This window comes from Ostrea edulis, chromosome 4 (assembly GCF_947568905.1).
Source record: "Ostrea edulis chromosome 4, xbOstEdul1.1, whole genome shotgun sequence".
Lineage (NCBI taxonomy): Eukaryota > Metazoa > Mollusca > Bivalvia > Ostreida > Ostreidae > Ostrea > Ostrea edulis.
Genome location: NC_079167.1, coordinates 19,228,325 through 19,251,004, shown reverse-complemented (window position 1 = coordinate 19,251,004; position 22,680 = coordinate 19,228,325). Strand labels below are relative to the sequence as shown.

At 35.2% G+C, this 22,680-nt stretch overlaps 1 protein-coding gene and 1 non-coding gene across 3 annotated transcripts in view; one reads left to right on the top strand and one right to left on the bottom strand.

Moving 5' to 3' along the window:
• The window catches only part of LOC125671437 (RYamide receptor-like), a 44,145-nt gene that overhangs the window by 1,787 nt on the left and 19,678 nt on the right, over nucleotides 1-22,680 (bottom strand). Inside the window, exon 2 of one of the 2 annotated variants that reach the window (XM_048907181.2) lies at nucleotides 14,056-14,265. The exons of the other annotated variant lie outside the window; for it this stretch is intronic. Within the exon in view, the coding sequence (XP_048763138.2) occupies nucleotides 14,056-14,265 (210 nt within the window). The remainder of the gene's footprint in view (nucleotides 1-14,055; nucleotides 14,266-22,680) is intronic. 2 annotated transcript variants of the gene reach the window in all.
• On the top strand, nucleotides 5,495-5,568 carry Trnat-ugu (transfer RNA threonine (anticodon UGU)). Its single transcript has one exon. It is a non-coding gene; the product is annotated as a tRNA-Thr (tRNA).

The window sequence follows — 22,680 nt, the reverse complement described above, 5'->3', positions numbered from 1 at the left end:
TTGTATACAGTTTGTGTGTTTGTAGAGATTTTTTTTTTACAGTCTGTGTGTTTGTAGAGCCTTTTACAGTCTGTGTTTGTATGTTTCTACAGTCTGTGTGTTTGTATGTTTCTACAGTCTGTGTGTTTGTATGTTTATACAGTCTGTGTGTTTGTATGTTTTACAGTCTGTGTGTTTGTATGTTTTTACAGTCTGTGTGTTTGTATGTTTATACAGTCTGTGTGTTTGTATGTTTCTACAGTCTGTGTGTTTGTATGTTTATACAGTCTGTGTGTTTGTATGTTTATACAGTCTGTGTGTTTGTATGTTTATACAGTCTGTGTGTTTGTATGTTTATACAGTCTGTGTGTTTGTATGTTTATACAGTCTGTGTGTTTGTATGTTTTTACAGTCTGTGTGTTTGTATGTTTATACAGTCTGTGTGTTTGTATGTTTCTACAGTCTGTGTGTTTGTATGTTTTTACAGTCTGTGTGTTTGTATGTTTATACAGTCTGTGTGTTTGTATGTTTATACAGTCTGTGTGTTTGTATGTTTATACAGTCTGTGTGTTTGTATGGTTCTACAGTCTGTGTGTTTGTATGTTTCTACAGTCTGTGTGTTTGTATGTTTATACAGTCTGTGTGTTTGTATGTTTTTATATTCTGTGTGTGTTTGTATGTTTTTATACAGATTGTGTATTTGTATGTTTTTACAATATGTGTGTTTGTATGTTTATACAGTCTGTGTGTTTGTTTGGTCTTACAGTCTGTGTGTTTGTAGAGCTTTTTTTTTTACAGTCTGTGTGTTTGTAGAGCTTTTTACAGTCTGCGTTTGTATGTTTTACAGTCTGTGTGTTTGTAGGTTTGTATACAGTCTGCGTGTTTGTATGTCTTTATACAGTCTGTGTGTTTGTATGTTTGTATTCAGTCTGCATGTTTGTATGTTTTCACCGTCTATGTGTTTTTTAACTGATTTTACGACACGGTCGATAATTTGTCATTTATATACAGACACCTACAGCCATACAGGGTATGCATACACTATTAAAAAAAATTATCATTTAAAACAAAATACATTGTAAAGTAGCTGATTAATAGATCCACCATTGTATGCAGTTGAGCTTACAGAAACGACACAAGCAAGGAGAAAACTCCCAAGAAAAAAAGTTTACGATCATAATTAGATAAGGCGTAACAGTATACAGACAAATTTTCATAACGCGCTAACACGCGCTTTAAATACTTTATGCATCAACACACCAACAGCTAATGCTATCACATGGTAATGTTGAATTTTGGGGTCATCGGCTTCGGTGCCTGTGTACAACTGTCTGTTTCAGACAAAGTTGACAGCCGCCATCTTAAAAGGTACACTGAATACGTTATATTTGTGAGATATGGACACCTTCATATTCACATAAAGAATATGCTTTACCAACTGAAACATCAATAATCAAAAATAAGCAATTCAAAATTTTCAATCTTGCATTACGCATGCGCTGACCACAGCTTATCATGCCGGTAACCCCGATCCAGATTCTCCATCAGAATTTGTTACTATTCGAAGCAATTTGATTTCCATTATGGAAATATGATTGACTATAATCCACCTTTCGTATCTAGAACGACTGCAGGCTAAGTCTAACGCTGATCTAAAGACAGATTCGTTACATTTCGGAGCGATGGCCACTACGGTATTTGATTGGCTGAGAAAAAAAAAATGATTTCTACACTACAGCGCCTACATACCGAGTCACTGTTCCTTGTAATGAGTGAAATAACACATTTCACAGAAATGAAATAAAGTTGTGTGAATCACCGAGTCCCATACGTTTGATACAATATTCAAAGTTATGTATAATAAGCTTATCTCAACAACAAAAAGATTAGGGTGCTAGCGCCATATCTATCATCTACTATGCAAATAGAGGTCATTAGAAATGTTCGATTAATTGTAAAATTTATATCACAGTAATTTAAATTACTTAGAATTTATATAGTTTTAAAGACCTTTATTTTCTGCAAGTGATGTTTGGGAATTTTATTTATCGGTATTGCAAACGTGATAGAAAGATAGTGTATATATAATTAGCCTACATTCAATGTAATACACAGAATAGAAATTGGTAAATGACATTTATCCCTAATAAATGCGAGGTCATTCGCATTCACAGAAAAGGAAAATCATCCAGGGAAACTACATTAACCAGGTCTTGAATATGACCATCAAAGCCAAGTACCTAAGTGAAACGATCACTGGGAGTGAATATTTGTATATATCCCAAAACGGCGTTTTAAATCTTTGACTCGGATCTTTGTGTCCGATCCGGTTCTTAATTATCCGAATATCCAGCGTGGTATTTAAAACATTACAAGTGTATGAGCGTTATCAATGATTCATCATGTAAAACAAATTAATATATTTTAGGCTACTTGTAACTTAGTCTGGTCCCCGCCCCACGCCACTCATTGATCACTCATTTTGGGGACCACAAAACGAGTGATCAATGAGTGGCGGGGGCGGGGACCAGAATACAAGTTGCAATATCAATATGTGGAACCTGTGTACCATATAATTAGCCAGCAAAATAAAAATCAGATAGCTACTTGTAAATCATTGAACACATTTTTATTTCTTGTGTAAAAAGTTTTCATCATCAGGGATTTAACTGTAAAATAAAACTCGAGACTACTGTTCTATATAAATCCCAGAATGCCACACTATGGCGCACAAGCATGCGCATTAGCTGCAAACACACTAACGTATATGCTATAGCCCGAGGGCGCTAGCAATCACAGTCCAAAGAAATCCAATATGTTTGTTGGTATACCGGTACTGCGCACTGCATTTTGCATGCGTTTTTAAAGTCGTGTAGATTCTTTCGGATTTTGTTTTTATTTCCATTTTTCTAGTTCTCACACAACCATTAAAATACATTACTACATTGATTAATTACTAGATATGGTAATACCCACGTTTATAAATTTCTATCACAATTAAAATTTAATGAAATATTTGAAATTAAACTATTGATTGACTAAACATCCCGTTTTGCTTCTCTCTCATCCAAGCCCAGTAGGTGGTGACATATTGCCGGGCCTGCGCTCTGTAGCTACATATACCAAGCCCAGTGGGTGGTGACATATTGCCGGGCCTGCGCTCTGTAGCTACAGATACCAAGCCCAGTGGGTGGTGACATATTGCCGGGCCTGCGCTCTGTAGCTACAGATACCAAGCCCAGTGGGTGGTGACATATTGCCGGGCCTGCGCTATGTAGCTACAGATACCCTTCCATTTCATCAACACAGGATGCGTTTGTGGGGGAGGAATGGAAACAACTTAGTAATTGAATCGTATATCTATAGGTATGAAAAGCGAATCTTAGAAATTCCCTCTGTCTTTTGATTCAGCCAGTTATTAGCCATCATTAGTTGGTTACACCCTTGTTTTAAATTAATTTGTATTAACAAAATTCCGTATACATTTTACGGCAAACTGTATCTAAAAAAAAAAAACCCGGCAGTGAAGACCTTGTAAGTTACAAGAAACTGAAGATCGAACCATTTGTATTGATGTTTCGTCATACAATAAAATACATTAAAACTAAAGAAACAGGTGCACTTAATGCTTTTAGATGCTATGAATTATTGTTGAACAGCTTCTACATTTAGACATCATCTTGAAATGAAATCGTTGAACTTGTAACGCTGTAAGTAATAAAGAGTCTATTCAAAATTATTTCAAAATTTTTTAAAAAGTTTTGAAAATATTTTGGATGAAAAAATCACCTTGAACTTTGACCTAAATATATGAAACAAGTCATGATGAATACTTTTATATGGTGGCAAACTAACAAAGATATTCATAAATATCCCCCTTATATAACGTTACTACAGTAGTGAGGTTTCTAATTAATTCCCGGTGGCAACCTTCAGGCCACATGCCCTGATTTAATTATGAACGGACATCTCAGCAGCAACTGGAAAAATGACGTCACTAATTCATTCTGTATATCTATTGATATAAATTGGTACTTTTAAAAACTCTATATTGGTCCTTAAAATAACATCCTTTTTCATCCATCATGTGATCTCCACCAGGAACAGTCGTGAATCCTGGTTATCACAAACAGAAAGGCAAGTCTTTTAAGATTTACATCACTTTCCTGGCAAAGTATTGAGAAGTCATAAAATGTGAACATTTACATGTTCAGCTTGACCTATGTGTGGGTAAAGAGTGTGCATGTGTGCCAGAAACCACGGTCGTCTGCTGCAAGATAAGGAATCTACAAAAGCTTCTGCGTGTATAGCACACTTTAAAAAGGAAAACATAATCATTTCTTATCAATTTCTTTTTGGATTTTCAGATTTATTTTGAATGCTGTGTACGTCAGTGAATTTCAAGATCAAGGTTTAAGTATTGCATTTTTCCTTGTTCTCCTGAGAAAACATAAAAACAGGTGCCCGTAAAACACGCTGATAATCCAATATACGTACTGTACATCGAACGAATTTGATGTCGTTGGTCAGTTGATGTTGTAGTTGAGCATATAGGTATGATTTGAAATCGTACCCAGTGATCATGACGTAGCCGAATGACATAAAGTAGACTATATATATACCCCCCCCCCCCCCAATGTGGGGATACAACTTGCTGGAAACTGCATGGGACAGGAGACATTCAAGGTGTCTTTAATCATGGTGGACGAAAGTTGTAGGAAGTACGAATATACTTCTAACCCTTTCGTCGGGGGGGGGGGGGGGGGGGGGGGCATCCCCCTGCTCCTCCCTCTTTAGCTTAGCGCGGATAAAAACAGTAATGCCTTTGGTTGTTGTATTGGGTACTGCATCTGAATTACCAGGTTTTCATATGTAATTAAAATACATGTAATTATTTCCATGCTGATTAAATTTCAGTTATATTTTTCATAGAATATGCATCCTGTTCTTCATTGCTTTTGTGAATAGAACTTTGTACCGAAATAACTTTTCCCTAACAACTTCTTACAAAAAAAACTAAGCTCCTCCCGTACGGCACGCATTGTCAGCAGGTAAAAAATATGTCGGTGAAGAGAGAATCGCTCTTCTATAACCTGGTTTTCTAACACCATTCTAAGGTGGTTCACCACATTCAGCAAAACTTACTCTTTGAAAAAAATCCGTGTGATTTATCATGTTAATAATCAATTACGTAGTACAAAACTGAAGTATATCGAATTCATACTTGCATGCAGAATAAGACTTTTTTACATAAAAACATGTAAATGACCGCCTAGCGATAACACCCGTGCAAGTCGGTAAATACACATTGTAACTAGTATATTGCTAATGTTCATTCTTGTTATGCCGTACTTTAAAAATAAAGATTATTATTACTATTATCATTCTTATGCAAAACTTGTACATGTAAGCCTATGTATTTGGTTCAACTCAATGATCAATAGGTGTGGTAGCCAGTCAGTGATGTAGGATTTTCTGGACAATATTTTCTGAATAAACAAGATAATGGGAGACTGGTTGTGGTGGCTCAGTGATTAGAGCACTTGCCTTGTTAGCGAGAGGTCGCGGGTTCAAGCCCCGCTCGTACCTTGGCCGTGTCAATCACTAGGTAGTGACTATATACTCTGTCGCCCAACGCTCGACATTTGGATGAGTCGTGGGTCTTTCAGATGAGACATTCCGAGTTGTGGCTGGTTTTGGCAAAAACAACCAACCAACCAACAAACAAACAAACAAAAAGTCCAACAATAAACCGCTCCTCTCTCAATGCTTTTGTTCTAAGTTCTAAGCGTCATGTACATGTATGAGTCTACATTTGTGACACTTTATCGCCATTTTGAACATTTGATGATGTAAATTAAACACAAAACCGTAGTGACGCTTATATATCTCCGGAAAAGAATGTCATGTTGTTTGTCATTTTAGCTTGCTTTATCTAATTTAGTGTTTGTAAAAGTAGAAGCATACTTCCTTCCTTTAGAATGATTCAAACACACTGATACATGTAAATAGAATAACAATGAATAATTGAATTCGTTTCCATCTGTATAACTCCGATCGGTTCATTTTAATTAAAAAGCCATTGTAAAGAACATTTGTTTTCTTGAAAGCTTTTAACAAGAAGGCGTATTTTCAAGAAACATTCTGACACTCGCATAGTGAGATAGATATCGCTAGATCCTCTGCTTTCCGACATTTTTCACGTTTATAATAGAACTAGAATAAAGTGCTCTAATCAATTTATCATTTAATTTCTAAAAATCACATTGATACAGTTTTCATAGAAGAAAGTATAGCCTTTAATAGTGTTCATTGGTGTTCCGGCACAGGAGATCAATAACAAGATATTTTCTTAAAGCATGTGAACATGTTCTAGACATAAACACTATTTTAACTGCAAGCATTTTTATATGCACACACACCTGAAGACAGATGAATGAAATGGTGTAAGAAGGAGAGAGAGAGAATGTTTTTAAAAGGTCATGTTTTGAACAATTCCTTAATCAAGTGTGATAAATTATATACATGTTACAGTAACATATGTAAGGATATGAATGTTAACGTTAGTACATCTAGGTCACCTGAATCACATTATTTAGCTCACCTGAGTTAGATGGTAAGAGGAGCCTACACTTATCCCAATCGTACTCTATTCATCCTCGGTCTGTACACAACTTTCGTATTTAGAACTCATCATCATCAGCACCTTGTCCGTAAATTTGGGTATCAAAGAAAGGTGAAGATAACGAACAGTGATCAATGAAAGGTCAATCTCATAACTAGTGTAAGCAATACAAAATAGAGATAAAACACGGACCCCTGGGTATACCAGAGGTGGGATCAGGTGCCTTGGAGGAGTAAGCATACCCTGTCTACCGGTCACACCCGCCGTGAGCCCTATATCTTGATCAAGTAAACGGAGTAATCCGTAGTCAAAATCAGTATGTCATGAACGGCCTAACAATCGTTATGAAACAGACAGCATTTGACTCAATGATAGGTTGTATTGGCAAATTAGATCATTAGAATGACCACAGAATTTATGTTTTTTGGTTTTTTTTTGCGAAATGCTGACCGTAAAAGAGACTGTTGAAACCTCTGTAACATCAACTTGTTGTCAGTAGCCTGCCTCGATTTAAAAACTGATCATACGCAGAACAAACTCTTGCGTATCGAATGGTTTGAGAGATATAAACACCATATACAGGTGATAATGTAATATTGCTATATAAACATGGGAAGTTGACGATGGAGAAGCTGAAATCATTCTGTTTGTCATAAAGTTGAGGTATTAGTTTGCCGTTAATAATTATTTTCAATAAAATATCTAAATACGAATCAGATGTGGAGGACTATGTGGTGTCTTATTTCGAGTTCACCGGGATATATCGAATCGAATATGAATGAAAATGATTATTGTTAATGGATAAAACGTCGTCGATATATCTGGAAACGTCGAGTTGAAATTACCTAGAAATTATACGAACCTCTATTTAGTTAAAAATCGCCACTCAAATCCGGGTAACACAGGTCGAACAGAAGTTTTATATGATTAACCATATGAATGTACATTACAATATTGATCATGACAAACGCATAAAAACGTAAGAATTATTGTACATGAGAATTATCGAACGTGTATGTGAAAATTATTGTAACTGAGAATTATTGTACCTTAGAATTATTGTTTCTATGAATTATTGTACCTTAAGATTACTGTACATGTTAGCGTTATGGCCATTACCAGTGGGGAAACACCTTACTTTCGTTAACGTCATTATATTGATGTATGTCACATATTCTCTACATCAAGGCCAACTTAACCCTGATTGCGGCCAAACCTTACTTCCAGGAATCGGGAATAACACGGAAGAGGTCCCCAGATGTAGGTCATTCGTGACTTCATTAGATGCTTCATTGCGAACACCGTAAACAGCGCAAAAAGAAATTTATATTTCTAACTCCTTTCCCTTATCATCCGATTTATGTGTAATCTGAATAAATCGCTTCGTGCGTCTATACATTAAGACAACGCAATCCTCGTAGTGTCCCGATACAATTGAACTTTTACACTGTGAAAACGGACACCGTGGTCTACGCACGCTGGTGGACGAAATGCAGCTAATTACTAAACGTTATCAACTGTGGCTCGCAGAGATCTCGATATTCAATTGTAGTTATTGACAAATGTCTTGGGATTAGGGTGATGTATGACCTTAAGTGTCACAGGAACGGTAGTCTAATTCTCATAAAAACTCGTAACAGATTAATGTGCCAATCCTGTTTTATTGGCGGGAAATCCAAGAAATGTTCCTGATGTCATTTCACAAAGAAACAAGTCTAGTGTTAATCGGCAAAGAAATTTCCTGCGATGCTGAATATAAGGAGGAATAAGACTTTATTTCGAAAAGCAAACGCATAAATAAAGATCAGCCACACATTCTTTGTCTTCTTATGTATACGTAGCTGGTTCCCCTGGGACATTCATAGTTTTTAGTCGTGTAGGTTTTTAAAAAAAATCCCTTGTGACTTAATGATGTAACTACAATCAATAACTATATGTGGTAAATCTTAAATTTAGAATTTAAAATCTTATCTAAGGAAGCGTTTAGGGGCCATATTATTTTTTCCGTACTTATTTTACATGCAATAAAATTTACTTATCAACACATTTTCACGCAATAAAATTTACTTATCAACACATTTTCACGTAATAAAATTTTCTTTGGTGTGTCATACACCTTTGATAAAAACTACTCCATCCGTGACTTCGTCACTATTTGCGTTCATTTATGGAAGCCTGTTAGAGTCACATTGGTAGTAAAGAAATAGTTTTCGCGTTTAAACGCATAACGTTCGCAAAATAACGCCAAACGTTTCGCTTAAATGTGTTACTCTAGCGAAATAACACGTAACAAATTATTCACCTACAATCCACCTTAACTGGGACTCCTACGTCTTACTGTCTCATACACAAGGTGAATTTCGTGTGCATGAGTGGACTGAATGAATTTATTATGTTTTTACCATTGATAAAATTTCCCAGTTTCATTGTATTTCATTCTTCGATTTAAGTTCTGTGACGCCCATGCGACTTTTTGACTTGACATAAAATTATATACTGTACTTATTCTTCAAAAAGCCAAGTCGAATCTCTAGTTTTAATGTTGAGTTTTGTTTGTTTGTTTGCTTTGGGGAGTTTGTTTTGCTTTTGATTCTTTAGGGGGTGGGTGGGTTGTTGAATTGTTTTATTTATTTCTTTTTTTATATACTGGGTATTTATTTGTCTGGGAGCTTAATTGGTTTTTTTTGGGGGGGGGTGTTGCAATATGCGAAATTGAAAAACAATAAAAGCTCAGTATATCGCTCTGTATATCATATTAATGGACTTATCGATTTCTGATAAGAAAGACGAATAATACTACACAAAAAGAAATGTGCATGGTATCCGATTCGTGTTTTGAGCGCTCACGATCATTGTTATAAATATGATGTATGTAATTAGAATCATTGGTTTAAATTATTTTAAATGAAAAGGTGAAGATAACGAACACTGATCAATCTCATAACTCCTATAAGGAATATAAAATAGAGAGTTGGGCAAACATGGACCCGAGGCGGGGGATCAGGGGTCTGGAAGGAGTAAGCATACCCTGTCGACCGGTCACACCCGCCGTGAACCCTATATCTTGATCGGGTAAACGGAGTAACCCGTAGTCAAAATCAGAGAGTATAAAGAACGGCTTAACAATTGGGGCATGAAACAGGTCAGACAACATTTGACCCAATGATATGTTGTATTAGCAAACTAGATCGTTAAAACGACCATAAAATTTGCGAAATGCTGACTTTAAACGATACTGTTGAAACCCCTTTAATAATCAACCTATTTACATGTATCAGTGGGCTGTCTCGATTTGAAAGCTATATTCTAAAAAATATCATTACAATGGAATTCGTATACAATTTAAGAAAATGGTGTAATGCAATTTTTAAATCTGTTTTGATAGCATCAAATCTCTTTATGACAACAAGTTATTGTAGGTTTCCAAGATTGTATATTGCTATATTTACTTGAAATATCTATCTTCAGAAGTGAATCAAATGAATATTATTATTATTTTTTGTGTGCATAAGATGCATTCAAAATCCAATTTTTAATTCATTCTGGACTGAAAATTACGAAAATAGGAAATTTTTCATCGTTAGAAACAAGAAACAAGGTCATAAAAAAGTATTTCTTTTACAATATACTGCTAAGAAATATTAATCATGTTCCTTCAGAAATTGAAAGAAATAGTTCGTTTGAAAGCAAAACATTAAGTTTTCATTCGAATTGGTCATTTTCATTTATATTTTTAATTTGAATTTGCTATCGCCGGACAACCGTAACGCTTAATGAAACATTAAGTCATTAAGCGTTGCTATATCGCCAGACATCCGTAACTCTTAACGAAACAATGCGTCATTAAGCGTTGATATCGCCGGACATCCGTCACGCTTAACGAAACATTGCGTCATTAAGCGGCATTGTAACATTGGCAGACATCCCTCTTCCTGAGAGTTACAACAATAAAGAGTTCGACACACTTTTCTACGGGTCAATGTACGATAGACTATAAATATCTATTTTAAAGAAATGGGCATCACCTTGGGCCTTTGAGAAAAGCTATACTGTCACAAAAAATAGTTTGGTGATGTTTGGAAGTAAAAGAAGCATAACCCGGATCATAAATCAGCATCCCAATGAAATCAAGCAGACATCGAGGACTCTTGAGAAATCTTTTAATCTTCTCTCTAATGAGGCAGTGTCTGTGAGAAGTCAATACACATGGATATAGTTGTCACTTATCCACTGAATTTTAGGAGTCAATAACAAAAAATAAATTGCAATCGATTTATATATACAATACCAATTACGAGCATATTTACTTTTTCGTCCACACAGACTTCAGGCACAGACACAGGTTGTGTCATCATTAAAACATTAAAACCCTGTACTATACCACTTTTTTTCTGGACACGTTTATTTATCTTTATTAGGTCCCGCAATAAGGCGGGTGTTGTATAATGGTCAGCCCCCCCCCCCCCCCTCTCTCTCTCTCTGTATGTGTGTGTGTTTGCTTGCGTGCGTCAGAGTAAAGGCTTTACCGGACGTTTTTCGGCTATGCTTGCAGCTATTGAATTGGCAATTTATACATTAACTTATATCAAAGGAATACAAATGAAGTTTGAGCTTTTGTTAACCTATTTTTTGAAAGAGTTATGAAATCTAGTATTTACATGAAATATGGCTTTAATTTGGCAATATTAACACGGTGTTGTACTAGCATGTTTTTGTTAATCTTGATAAAAAGAAGAAATGGTTACTGATTAACGGCAATGGCTGCAAGACAAAATTTAAAATTTCCCTCGTGAAACATCAGGCTAGACTGGTTCTCTTTCTGACATCTCGTCGGATGATAGCAGATAGGTAGACTTGTTTCCAAAGTCAACTTATAGATGACGGTCATCGGGAATCGCGAAAACGAAAGCAGAAATCTGAATAGAGACATAAGAGCGCTACAACTAAGCTTAGTGCTTTAACTCCGGCACATATGATTTGAACCACATATAGTTTTATACCTATGAAGACACACATGCTTTTATCCCTATGAAATAACATGCATATGATTTATCCCTATGAAATGACACCCATATGAATTTATCCCTATGAAATGACACCCATATGAATTTATCCCTATGAAATGACACCCATATGAATTTATCCCTATGAAATGGTACATATGAGTTTAACCCTATGAGATGACGGTATGCGAGACTATATAAAACATTGGTGTCGTTTCGAAATGAAGCTCAGAATTCGCCAGTTTGCTATATTTTAGTTTCGCTATTTGATGCTAAATTTCCCGATGGGACAAGGCCCTGGTCCCTCTAGAGAGATCGTGCATACATCATTTATTTCGTCTATGCTCTCTTATATGGTAAAACTTTGATCCGCCACTAACTCTCACCTGTTTTCGAAGACATTTTTCAAGTTTTTTTTAATGCAATCCATTTCATATATAGATTCTACCATGATCCATTTATTAATTGCAACTGTTTGCAAAAATGAAAAACAATATAAACATATACAATATGAATATTAATAAATAGATCATGTTATTATTAATATTACTACAAATATGGAAAAACCAAAAGTTAATACTTGTTGATTGCGGCTTGGGGTAATTTATGGAGTGGAGAGGAGTGAAGTGGAGTCGTGGAGTCATGGATTCTCTGTGCTTCATAACTTATCTATCCCCCAACTGTAACTCTGTATTTTAGAGTAATGTAACTCAACACCCTCATCCGGTACAAATAGGTGTGTTGGAATTTGGTTCAATCTGTTTGTTCTACTTTAGTTGCACACACATCTGTTAAAATCCCTTCATCCCCTTAGGTGGGAGGAAAATTTTCCTGTCATAAGCACCAAGAATGAGGTCAAATTTATGACCTGCAATGTCAGATAATCACTTCATGACATTTTAACACTGTGTAATGCATGGCCTTAGCAATGGCATTTCCTATTCATGTGTTTATATTAAAATAGCTGAGGATTTTTTTGGGATCAATTATAGATTGATATAACCTATCAATATTATTATAGGAGTAAATCTAGTATTTTATTGGGTAGCACATGAGACAGCTTAAAATGGGAAGGTTTAGCCTTTCTCCACAGCAGTGTAAGACATTACATGAATGGGTTTTTTTTTTCAATTTATCTTGTTTGTTTGGCTAGTTATGTATTTATTTATTGGGGGGGGGGGGGGGGGGTAAATTCTGAGATAAAAATGAAGAGCATTAAGTATGTGGTGGGGTTTTTTTTCATTATATATAAAATTGTTTTGTTACATGTATTTTCTCAAAGTTTTTGAAATAAATAAATTATATAGTTTTTTGAATACTTATATTTGATTTTCATTAAGAAACTTTTTACATTCTTAGAGTTACATGTGTATATTTTATACATGATAAACATGAATATTTTATTCATTGACTCCACTCCACGACTCCATGACTCCATAAATTACCCCAATCCGTTGATTGCTACATAATTATATAGGAAAAACAATAGTTATTGAATGGCAATCAAGATCTTCGAGGAACTTATGTGCATTTGTTCTTCATGTTTTTAACACGTTATCCCATACTAAATTTCTGAGGATTACTTTAACAATTCACATCACGTTATTAAAATGTATTCACAGATGGTGTCAAAATCGGGAACCATTAAACGAAATGCATCGTCAGCAAAACTCGGTTTTATTAAATCCAAACATGCTCATAGTTTATCGCTCAAAGCCAACGTTTTCAGCCGCCACTTCTCCTCATAAAGAAAATAGCAACCACTCAACAGGCACGTTTAAAGAATCAATCTGCTTCATTTTGTAGCGGGTCTAAAACCGCCTTGGCTTCGTCAAAACAGGGAAAGCTTTGACCTAATCAAATATCTCTTAGAACGTGTCCAGTAATTCTTACAACGTTAGGAATCCGACAAGATTTGCAAACGGACAGAGGTAACATGACTCCTATCTACAACAATTAATGTGAAGATAACGAACATGTAATAATACATTATTTCTAGTTCATCATATATATTTATAATCTTGCATGCAACCAAAAATAAATATAGAAAAAGGAAATTGAAAAAAAAAGAAAATAATAGCAAGGTCATTCCTTAGAAGTCAGTGTATATTGTCATTGTGTGACTAAAATAAAACATCTTCTAACTTCTATATTAGAATTTAGACTGCATGTCATAATCGTAAACCGTACTCCGTTTACCTGATCAAGGTAGAGGGCCCACGGCGGATGCGACCGGTCAACAGGGGACGCTTACTCCTCCTAGGCTCCTGATCCCACCTCTGGTATGTCCAGGGGTCCGTGTTTACCTTACATTTAACTTGGTGTTCTTTATAGGAGTTATGAGATTGATCAGTGTTTGTTATCTTCACCTTTTCATAGAATACTAGTATTCCGTTTAGAATGACATTCAGTATAAATATTAAAGGTTTGACTGTAGAAATTCTTTACCCGAAATATGGAGTTTGTGAAGCTGTAAATGATTGGGTTGGCAAAGCTGTTGGCCATAGCTAACCAGTGTGCTGATATGTAAATGGCGGCCATCGTGTCGTCTGCTCTGCAAGATGATTCAGTCCGGAAGTTTAAGATGACATTTAAGATATGCAGCGGCATCCAGCAGATTCCAAACATAGCAACGACCACGATGAGCATCTTAACAACCTGTCAAGAACAAGGACTAGAATATTAGGCATCGCTTATTGGGTTTACTGGGTCAAAGATAACGTATTTCCCATATTTTGATATGCATTGCCAATTTTGCCACAGCGGGCTAAACTTGTGGAGGAAATACCCCATATTGTAAAATATGGCTGGTGGTATTTTGAAAAAGTGCATTATTAGATACCGATCCAATTTCCTATGCAACTACACGATGTCAATATCGATGGTCCTATCAAAAGTTTACATTTCCGCAATATACAGTAAATCCATCAAAACCCCATTACACCGATGCAATCACATATTTCTAGCGCGTATTGAGTTTCGCTCTCCCTGGAGATGATTGTGTGACGTAACCCCCCGTCTCATGGTGATTGTCTGCAGCTTTACTTTGAAATACGAAATACATTTTCTAGATATCCAGTGAGATTCCTTTTTCAATCGCAGGCTGAATCGAATTTCTATAATAAATATGCAGTTATAGAAGCATTTACAAGTCACACGCACATGCTATATTTCATATGTTGATTTCATGTCCATTTCCCTCCCTTTTCAAGTTAAAATTCACTCATTTCTTTCCATGTTTTGTGTTCTGTTTAACCACCCTAACGTCTACTCTCAATGAGACATCTTCCAAACCAAACAATATACTGAGAAAAGATTTAATTAATCTACCTCTACTCAGGAAAAATAGAAATTTCATTATGCAAACCAATTATAACCGATTTAGAATATAAAAAAGATGCAAATACAAACTTTCAACAAATAGCATTGCTAGAGTGCAAACACAGCATTCCTCGCACTCCACAGTATTTAATACCATTCAGGTCAGAAAAATAACATCCTGAAAGCTCTACCGAGGGCTTTTAATGCACAGAACTTTTTAAGATATTTGGTTTGAGGACAGAAATGGCTGTTGAATGATTTCCTATTTGTCTTGAACTAATGTAAATCTGTAAGTAAACACATTCCGAGGCAAATCTTACTTTAAAACACTATACTTTCCCCCCGTACTTGACTGTGATGGGGACCATTAGCTACATGTACCGAAGTCATGTTTGCTGATTATTACTTAAATGGCGGAAACAGATTCCTTATTTTACGCGAGTACTTAAATATCGCGAAATGACTCGAAGACGTCAAATCGTGAGAACGCGAATCCACGAGTAGTGTCTTGATCAATAGTTTTTATATGCTATTTAGCAATATGAAAATTAAAGCGAGTTAGTACGTTTCTCCCGAAATTGCGCGATAATAAATTTCTCGCATATATTTAGGAAACGTGTTGTTGCCTGTTATTTAAACACTCAAAGTCAATAAAAGCGTGCAATCGATGTCGCCTGCACTTTATTAGAAAATAAGCTATATCAAATCATATATTGTGTGTGCTATACATTCATGGACCCATAGCCTCCCTAGGCATGGTATACTTTTTATTTCCCCTTTACTTATAAACTTGGTAGGAAGCGTAGATACCCTAATTTTGTAACATACGTGACTGTCGCCGACTCAATTTTTTTTAAAAATTGAACAAGCAAATATAAAAATCTGAGAGCGTGTTTTTTTTAATTTTCTTTGCGTTAATATCATTTGTATTTCCTAAATTTTCATTCAATAAAAGTTTAACACCTTTTGCGTATGATTTTAAGCAGTGGTGTATATATTACTCCATGTCGCCAGATTATATTATGTGATCATAGGGTCAATTAAACACCCATTGTATGGACAAAGATTTCGTATTATCTTTATGTTTTTGATCTATTTTGGCGCTAAAATATTCAAAAACTTTGGGAAAATATTCATCAAGCGATATTTGGATGTGGCATTGAGAAGAAGTTATCATTATTCTCAAAATTTTGCATTTCGATTTCAGAAATGTAACATACGATACAATAACCTTTTTATGAAAACGTATTTGCAGAGCAAATGTTACCCCTTTTATGAAAATCTCGTAGTGTACAGAGAATGAAAATATAAACATTTCTTTTGTAGAAGTCATTGGTTGGTATGAAATTTGACAAACGTGTCAAGATGTAACATTCGTTACCGAGAAATTAATTAAAGGGAATGATCTAACAATTCCCCGCGTATTTTTGCTCTCTGCCTGCATGATGTGGTATACGACATGAACGTCTACTATGAACATTTTAGTTTGAAAGTCAATACGTGTTAAACTTTGGGAATTAGGATTAATTTTCTCTTACGGTAAGTATTGTTACAACAACTGCAATGTTTGATATATGTACAATATTGATTAAGCAGATGGAATGTTTTGGTCTGCTGAATTTGTTCTTCTGATATCAAAGAATGTATATCGTATTCCAAATATCTCGAAATTCCTCTGGTGTAAGAATTACGTTGAGTAGAACGCTGGTAATATACGTTACTCAAAGTAACGTATGTTACTTAATGAAATGCTTGATTAGATATCAAATATTGAACTACATATTGACAAAATATCATAATTAATGATATGTTTGTTGAATATCAACTATGTTATGAAGAAACAAATGTGTTATTGTTCCCGTATTCACTAGCATATACAGATATCCTCTGCAAGAAATACAGGCCATGTTTTTCTCTGCTACTGTCCTATTTATGATACATGTAACTATGCAACTCTACATTTATCAATTTGCTAGAATTCAGCATCTTTTCATAATATATCTTAGAAATGAAGGGATTAATCTCTGATGGTTGTTCTATGCAATCTTATAGAGAAATCATTAAAAAATATTTTATCTGAGTGTAACGTATGTTACCAGAAATTCCGTTACGTAATATTATTCTACTTGTTTTTAATTTTTTATTTATTTTTTCAGAAATGGCGCTTGTGAGAGCAGAAGTACAGAATAACTATCATGAAAAAAATGTATTAAAACATAAGAACCATGAAAAAATGTTTTAGAAATAAAATTATATGTTCCCCTTGTGGCAATACTGAAAAGGTAGAATGTCTGTATAGACAGTGAAAATAAAGGTATAACTACCGGTCAAAGGCTACCATAATGATACATGTAAGTTTTGTCTCTCAAAATACTTATAAGCAACTGGTCATTTGAATAATTTTGTATGACCTTTGACCTTGTGACTTGAAATCCAATGGGGGTCATCTATTCATAAGGGGGCACCAGTGTTTCAAGTTTGTGTCTATCAAGGAAAGACTTCTCAACGGACAATAGCGTATATCCAGAGTAGTTTAACCGTTCAAAATCAATAGGGGACATCTATGTCTTTTAAAAGGTTCACGTTAAATATTCATTCATAACACCGCGTGGTGGATTATACTGACAGTTTCTATGGAAAGGTATTCCAAAATAAGCAACAAAAACATAAGATTCGGTATACATTTAATCAAAATGTTGGGAAATTAAACATTTTCTTTATATTATTATTGTAAACAGGTTGTTAGAAATGGGTAAATGTTTCTTTCCATTTTTTTTAAAAATAGAAATGATGTGTTTATAGTAATGAAAGGAAAAATAAGAAACATACGTTACTTTCATTGTTTATTATAACAAAGAGCAATACAGGTTTCAAAATATGTGCCTGTTATTTCTATAAGAATCATGAGCATTTATTTAGCGAAACATCAATCTTTTACTTTTGTTTTAATCGCATATTTATTGCAAATTAACAAATTCAGAAGAAAAGACACATTTGGTAAATTTTTTTTGCTTGTCTACGTTATATTTCTATTAAAATTGTTATTTCCATTTAATTAAGTGATGTCGTTATGATTTTGCAACATCAATCGTAAAGAATAACTGATGATGACATCGTTTTGGCTTAATATTTTCATGGATTTACTATTGTGTAAGTGTTGAAACATACGTTACATAATTATAGCGCTACTTCATTTACATACAAAAAAGCTATCGTTCTATATCTATTGCTAGTCTTTTGTTTTCATGTTTCATACATATTGAACTGTTCGAAAATATTTGTTAATCAATTTTATTTTCTGCCATTTCAAAGATATTGAAAGTGATATCTAGTCGTTTATTTTGCGCTCTTAAAATCTTATTGCTGACTTTTACAGCAGATAATTTCTTGTTGTGTTGATTAAATATTTTCTTTGAAAACCTGTATTTATTGTCTTTCGCAAAATTAGAAAAATATATGCTCAGTCAATTCCAATACAAGTTATGGAATAATACATGGAAAATTAATGTTTATCTTACATATTATCATGTCAAGGACTCAGTAACGAAGGTTACATGTGAGAAAAATCTCGAAAAATATACCATACTTTCACCTACTGTAAAAACAAATCTGTCATACTTAACTTGAAACAATTTGAGGTGAGTGTTCAACAGATATTTACCATTAATAAACGCATGTTACCATATATATTTTGAATGGTCGATAAACCATGATTTTGAAACTCTCAATTGCAAGCTTTTATTGACTTTGGGTGTAAAGTCCTCTGTGACGCCATAGGTTTTTGCAAAATCTTTACTTCATTAAAATTTGTGCATGATAGAAATATATATTTAGGAGGAATTGTATTCACTGGGTATTATAAAAAATCTGGTTAACAATTTGATATTGAAAAAGGTTTATATTTTCTATAAATAATTAATTTAGTATATTACAAACATGTTGTCAAGGGCAATAACTCCTATGCTGGTATTTCTCTATTGCATGTTTATTACACAATGATGATTGATTGGTTGTACATGTAAATTGTTTAACGTCTCACTCGAGATTTTTTCACTCATATGGAGACGTCACCATTGCCGGTGAAGGGCTGCAAAATTTAGGCCTATGATCCGTGCTTACGGCCTTTGAGCAGGGAGGGATCTTTATCGTGTCACACCTGCTGTGACACGGAACCTCGGTTTTTGCGGTCTCATCTGAAGGACCACTCCATTTAGTCGGCTCTTCGACATGCAAGGGATACTGAGGACCTATTCTAACCCGGATCCCCACTGGCTATTATACAATGATATCCTTGATGTCCACAATTAATTCATATGTATTTTAAAGCAGCAGTTTTTTAAAACTATTAAGATTCTAATTTTGTCATTTTAACCAGTTTTTGTGTATTTATTTCATGCTATTTAATGAAAATGTGCGATTTTCTGATGTTGATTTTTGTATGTCTGACATCTTTAAAAATCTGGCAACATGTACACTTTCTTCGGTTATTGATTAAATTAACCATTAATTTTGATATGTCCCATGAGGGTGGAACTACCTTAAACATACGTATATAAAAGTTTCTTTTGTTTATATGGAAACAATGGGAGATATGTTGACATATAATTCTTTCATATCGGAGAATTTTTTTCTCATAAATTTCACAAAATTTAATCAAATGTTACACTTCTTCAGCTCGGGCATTTAGAAGTTCAGCGATTCAACCATCGTTTAGAATTAAAGATTTTGATATATACTTCCTAGTTTAAATGTTTAGTTAGTGAGTTACACGTGTCATCTAGCTCATTAGACATTTTCTCTGGCAGGCATTAAAAAAAATCCCAGTAATATTCACGGGTAACTACACTTCCTTGTTGGCAGGTTTAATCACACATATTAAACAGCTCATTATACATTTTCTATGACAGGTATGAAAAGAATCACAGTTACATGTATTCAAGAAGAATCCAAGACAACATTTAATCTGAACGTAAGTGATATTGACCAGAGGCATCAGAGTTTTCCAAAATCAGCTGTTGCCGACTAACTAGACAGGCGCAGGCAGTAGCCTTTAATCATACTGGTATCACTGTACAAATGAGATTATGTCAATCAGCAATGTTATATTCTAAACACACGGCTAGTAATTAGCGGTATGAAAGCCTCGTATTTCAATGTAAGTTCAGGGCAGCAGACATTTCATCTGCCGGACTTTCTAACCCTCCGTAAATTTTCGACAAATCGCAATAACTCCTGCATTATCAAGATTTATCGACCATAAAAATTGGTGTTATGATTAATTAGAACGTCCCTAGATATGCATTTCTGGTATTGGCCGCAAGGTTAGGATGTGGGCTATAAGCCGTTATCCAACATTTATCGTTACATAAAACGGAATACATTTACGGCCTCCATTTTGTGACCCAATATTTTAACCTATAGGTTAGTAGGTGGAGACGTCCACGCTAAAGTAATGTTAAATCGTGAATTCAAATGTAGCAGTACAATAAAGCGACAATGGAATGACGAAACATGCAAATTTTGCTCATTTGTTCAGGATAATGAAATAGACTGACTTACAAATAAATACACACGTGCAAGTTACAGTGACACTACACATTTTATAATCATAACCCACGCACGAAGTTGCGGACGGTATAATGATTTTGACCCGTCCGTCAGTATGCCAGTCCTTTTCTTGTCAGAGCAATTCCTCTGAGACCGCTCAACAGCATTTCGTGAAACTTTGTAGTTGATATTGCCAGGATTTCTGATTCAATAAGTTTTCTGGGAGTTATGCCCCCTTTGAACTTAAAATTTCTTGCCCGTCTGTCCAGTTACCATTCATTATGTGAAAAGATTGTGACCTTAAACTAACCTTGACCAAACCAAGAACCAAGAACCGCAACACCCAGTTTTATGTCCATCAACAGATATTCTGGATTATTCTATTTACCTGATCAAGGTAGGGGGCAATCGGAACTCCTCGAATGTCTCGCGCACTGTCGAGTGCGCGAGACATTCGAGGAGTTCCGATTGAGGTAGGGAGCTCACGGCGGGTGTGCCCAGTCAATGGGAAATGCTTACTCCCCCTAGGCACCTGATCATATCAAGGGGTCCATGTTTGCCCTACTCTTAATTCTGTATTCTTTACATGATTTATGAGAAGGTTTACTGTTTGTCATCTTCACTTTTCATCCAGGAAATTTCATAAATATGATATGGTTATCATTATTATATAGTCACTGGGTAAAAATATCACATCTCAAAGCGTCCAAAATCCATCTTTAAATGCGAAAATATTTACAACAGGTGGATGCAAGGTGAAGATAACGAACAGTGATCAATCTCATAACTCCTACAAGCAATACAAAATAGATAGTTGGACAAACACGGACCCCTGGACACACCAGAGGTGGGATCAGGTGCCTAGGAGGAGTAAGCATCCCCTGTTGACCGGTCACACCCGCCGTGAGCCCCATATCCTGATCAGGTAAACGGAGTTATCCGCAGTCAAATCAGTGTGCCAAGAACGGCTCAACAATCGGTATGAAACACATCAGACAGCATTTGACCCAATGCGAGGTTGTATTGACGAACTAGATCGTTATAACGACCATAGAATTTGCGAAATGCTGACTTCAATCGAGACTGTTGAAATCCCTGTGGATGTTCACAGTTGTTGATTTATCATAAAATCTTAATTAATTTTTGTTCAAAATTTATCCGTCCCTTATTGCATTATTCTTAATGATTGCATTATTCTTAAGGATTAATTCCGTGGGGATCCGGATTAGAATAGGTCCTCAGTACCCCTTGCTTGTCGTAGAAGGCGACTAAATGGAGCGGTCCTTCGGATGAGACCGTAAAAACCGAGGTCCCATGTCACAGCAGGTGTGGCACGATAAAGATCTCTCCCTGCTCAAAGGCCATAAGCGCCGAGCATAGGCCTAAATTTTGCAGCCCTTCACCTGCAGTGGTGACGTCTCCATATGAGTGAAATATTCTCAGATTCAGATTCTTTATTTCCTTAAGCTATACAGCTCATCGGTTATAAATACAAAAGATTTACAAATATATACAAATAAGACGAGAGGGACGTTAAACAATATTCAATCAATCAATCAATCTTAATGATTAAATCTGGATCTGCTCCCTATTTCTGCTTGGCTCTCCAAAAATAAAATAGGTAAACATGGCGGTGTTGTTCCATTGACATCGAAAAAGAATAACAAATGGAGAATTAGTTCGATTTTTGGGCGCTTTGAAAATATAATTGATAATTTGTTCCATTGTGGGGGATTTAGAGTCCCACATACCAATAGAAATAATCTAAAAGCAAATGATGACAGTTTGGATTTCCTGAGTATAGCAAACATGCAGAATGATGAAGAACGGGGGCTACGTAATGTAGCGTTATCGCAGCTAATTGAGATTTATCATGTGTGATCTAATTTGTCTTCGTCATTCTCAAGAATTAAACTGATATGAATATCGATACACAGAATCAGGCATCTCTATGTAGCTTTTGATTACTGGCGGACGGAAGAATGGCCTTGAAAGATTAATCGAAATCTACATTTAGAAACAACGGCCATTTGGTTCGTCCAAATTGAATATCTATACATTGCTCTGCATAGTTTCACTGAAATCAGGTGAATATCGCAGTTGTGTTTTCAACATTAAAAAATGTTTACGGATATCAGACAGATGCCAGAATAGATTAGTTTCACATTTCCTTGTACAATTTTCATTGCAAATGTACTACATATA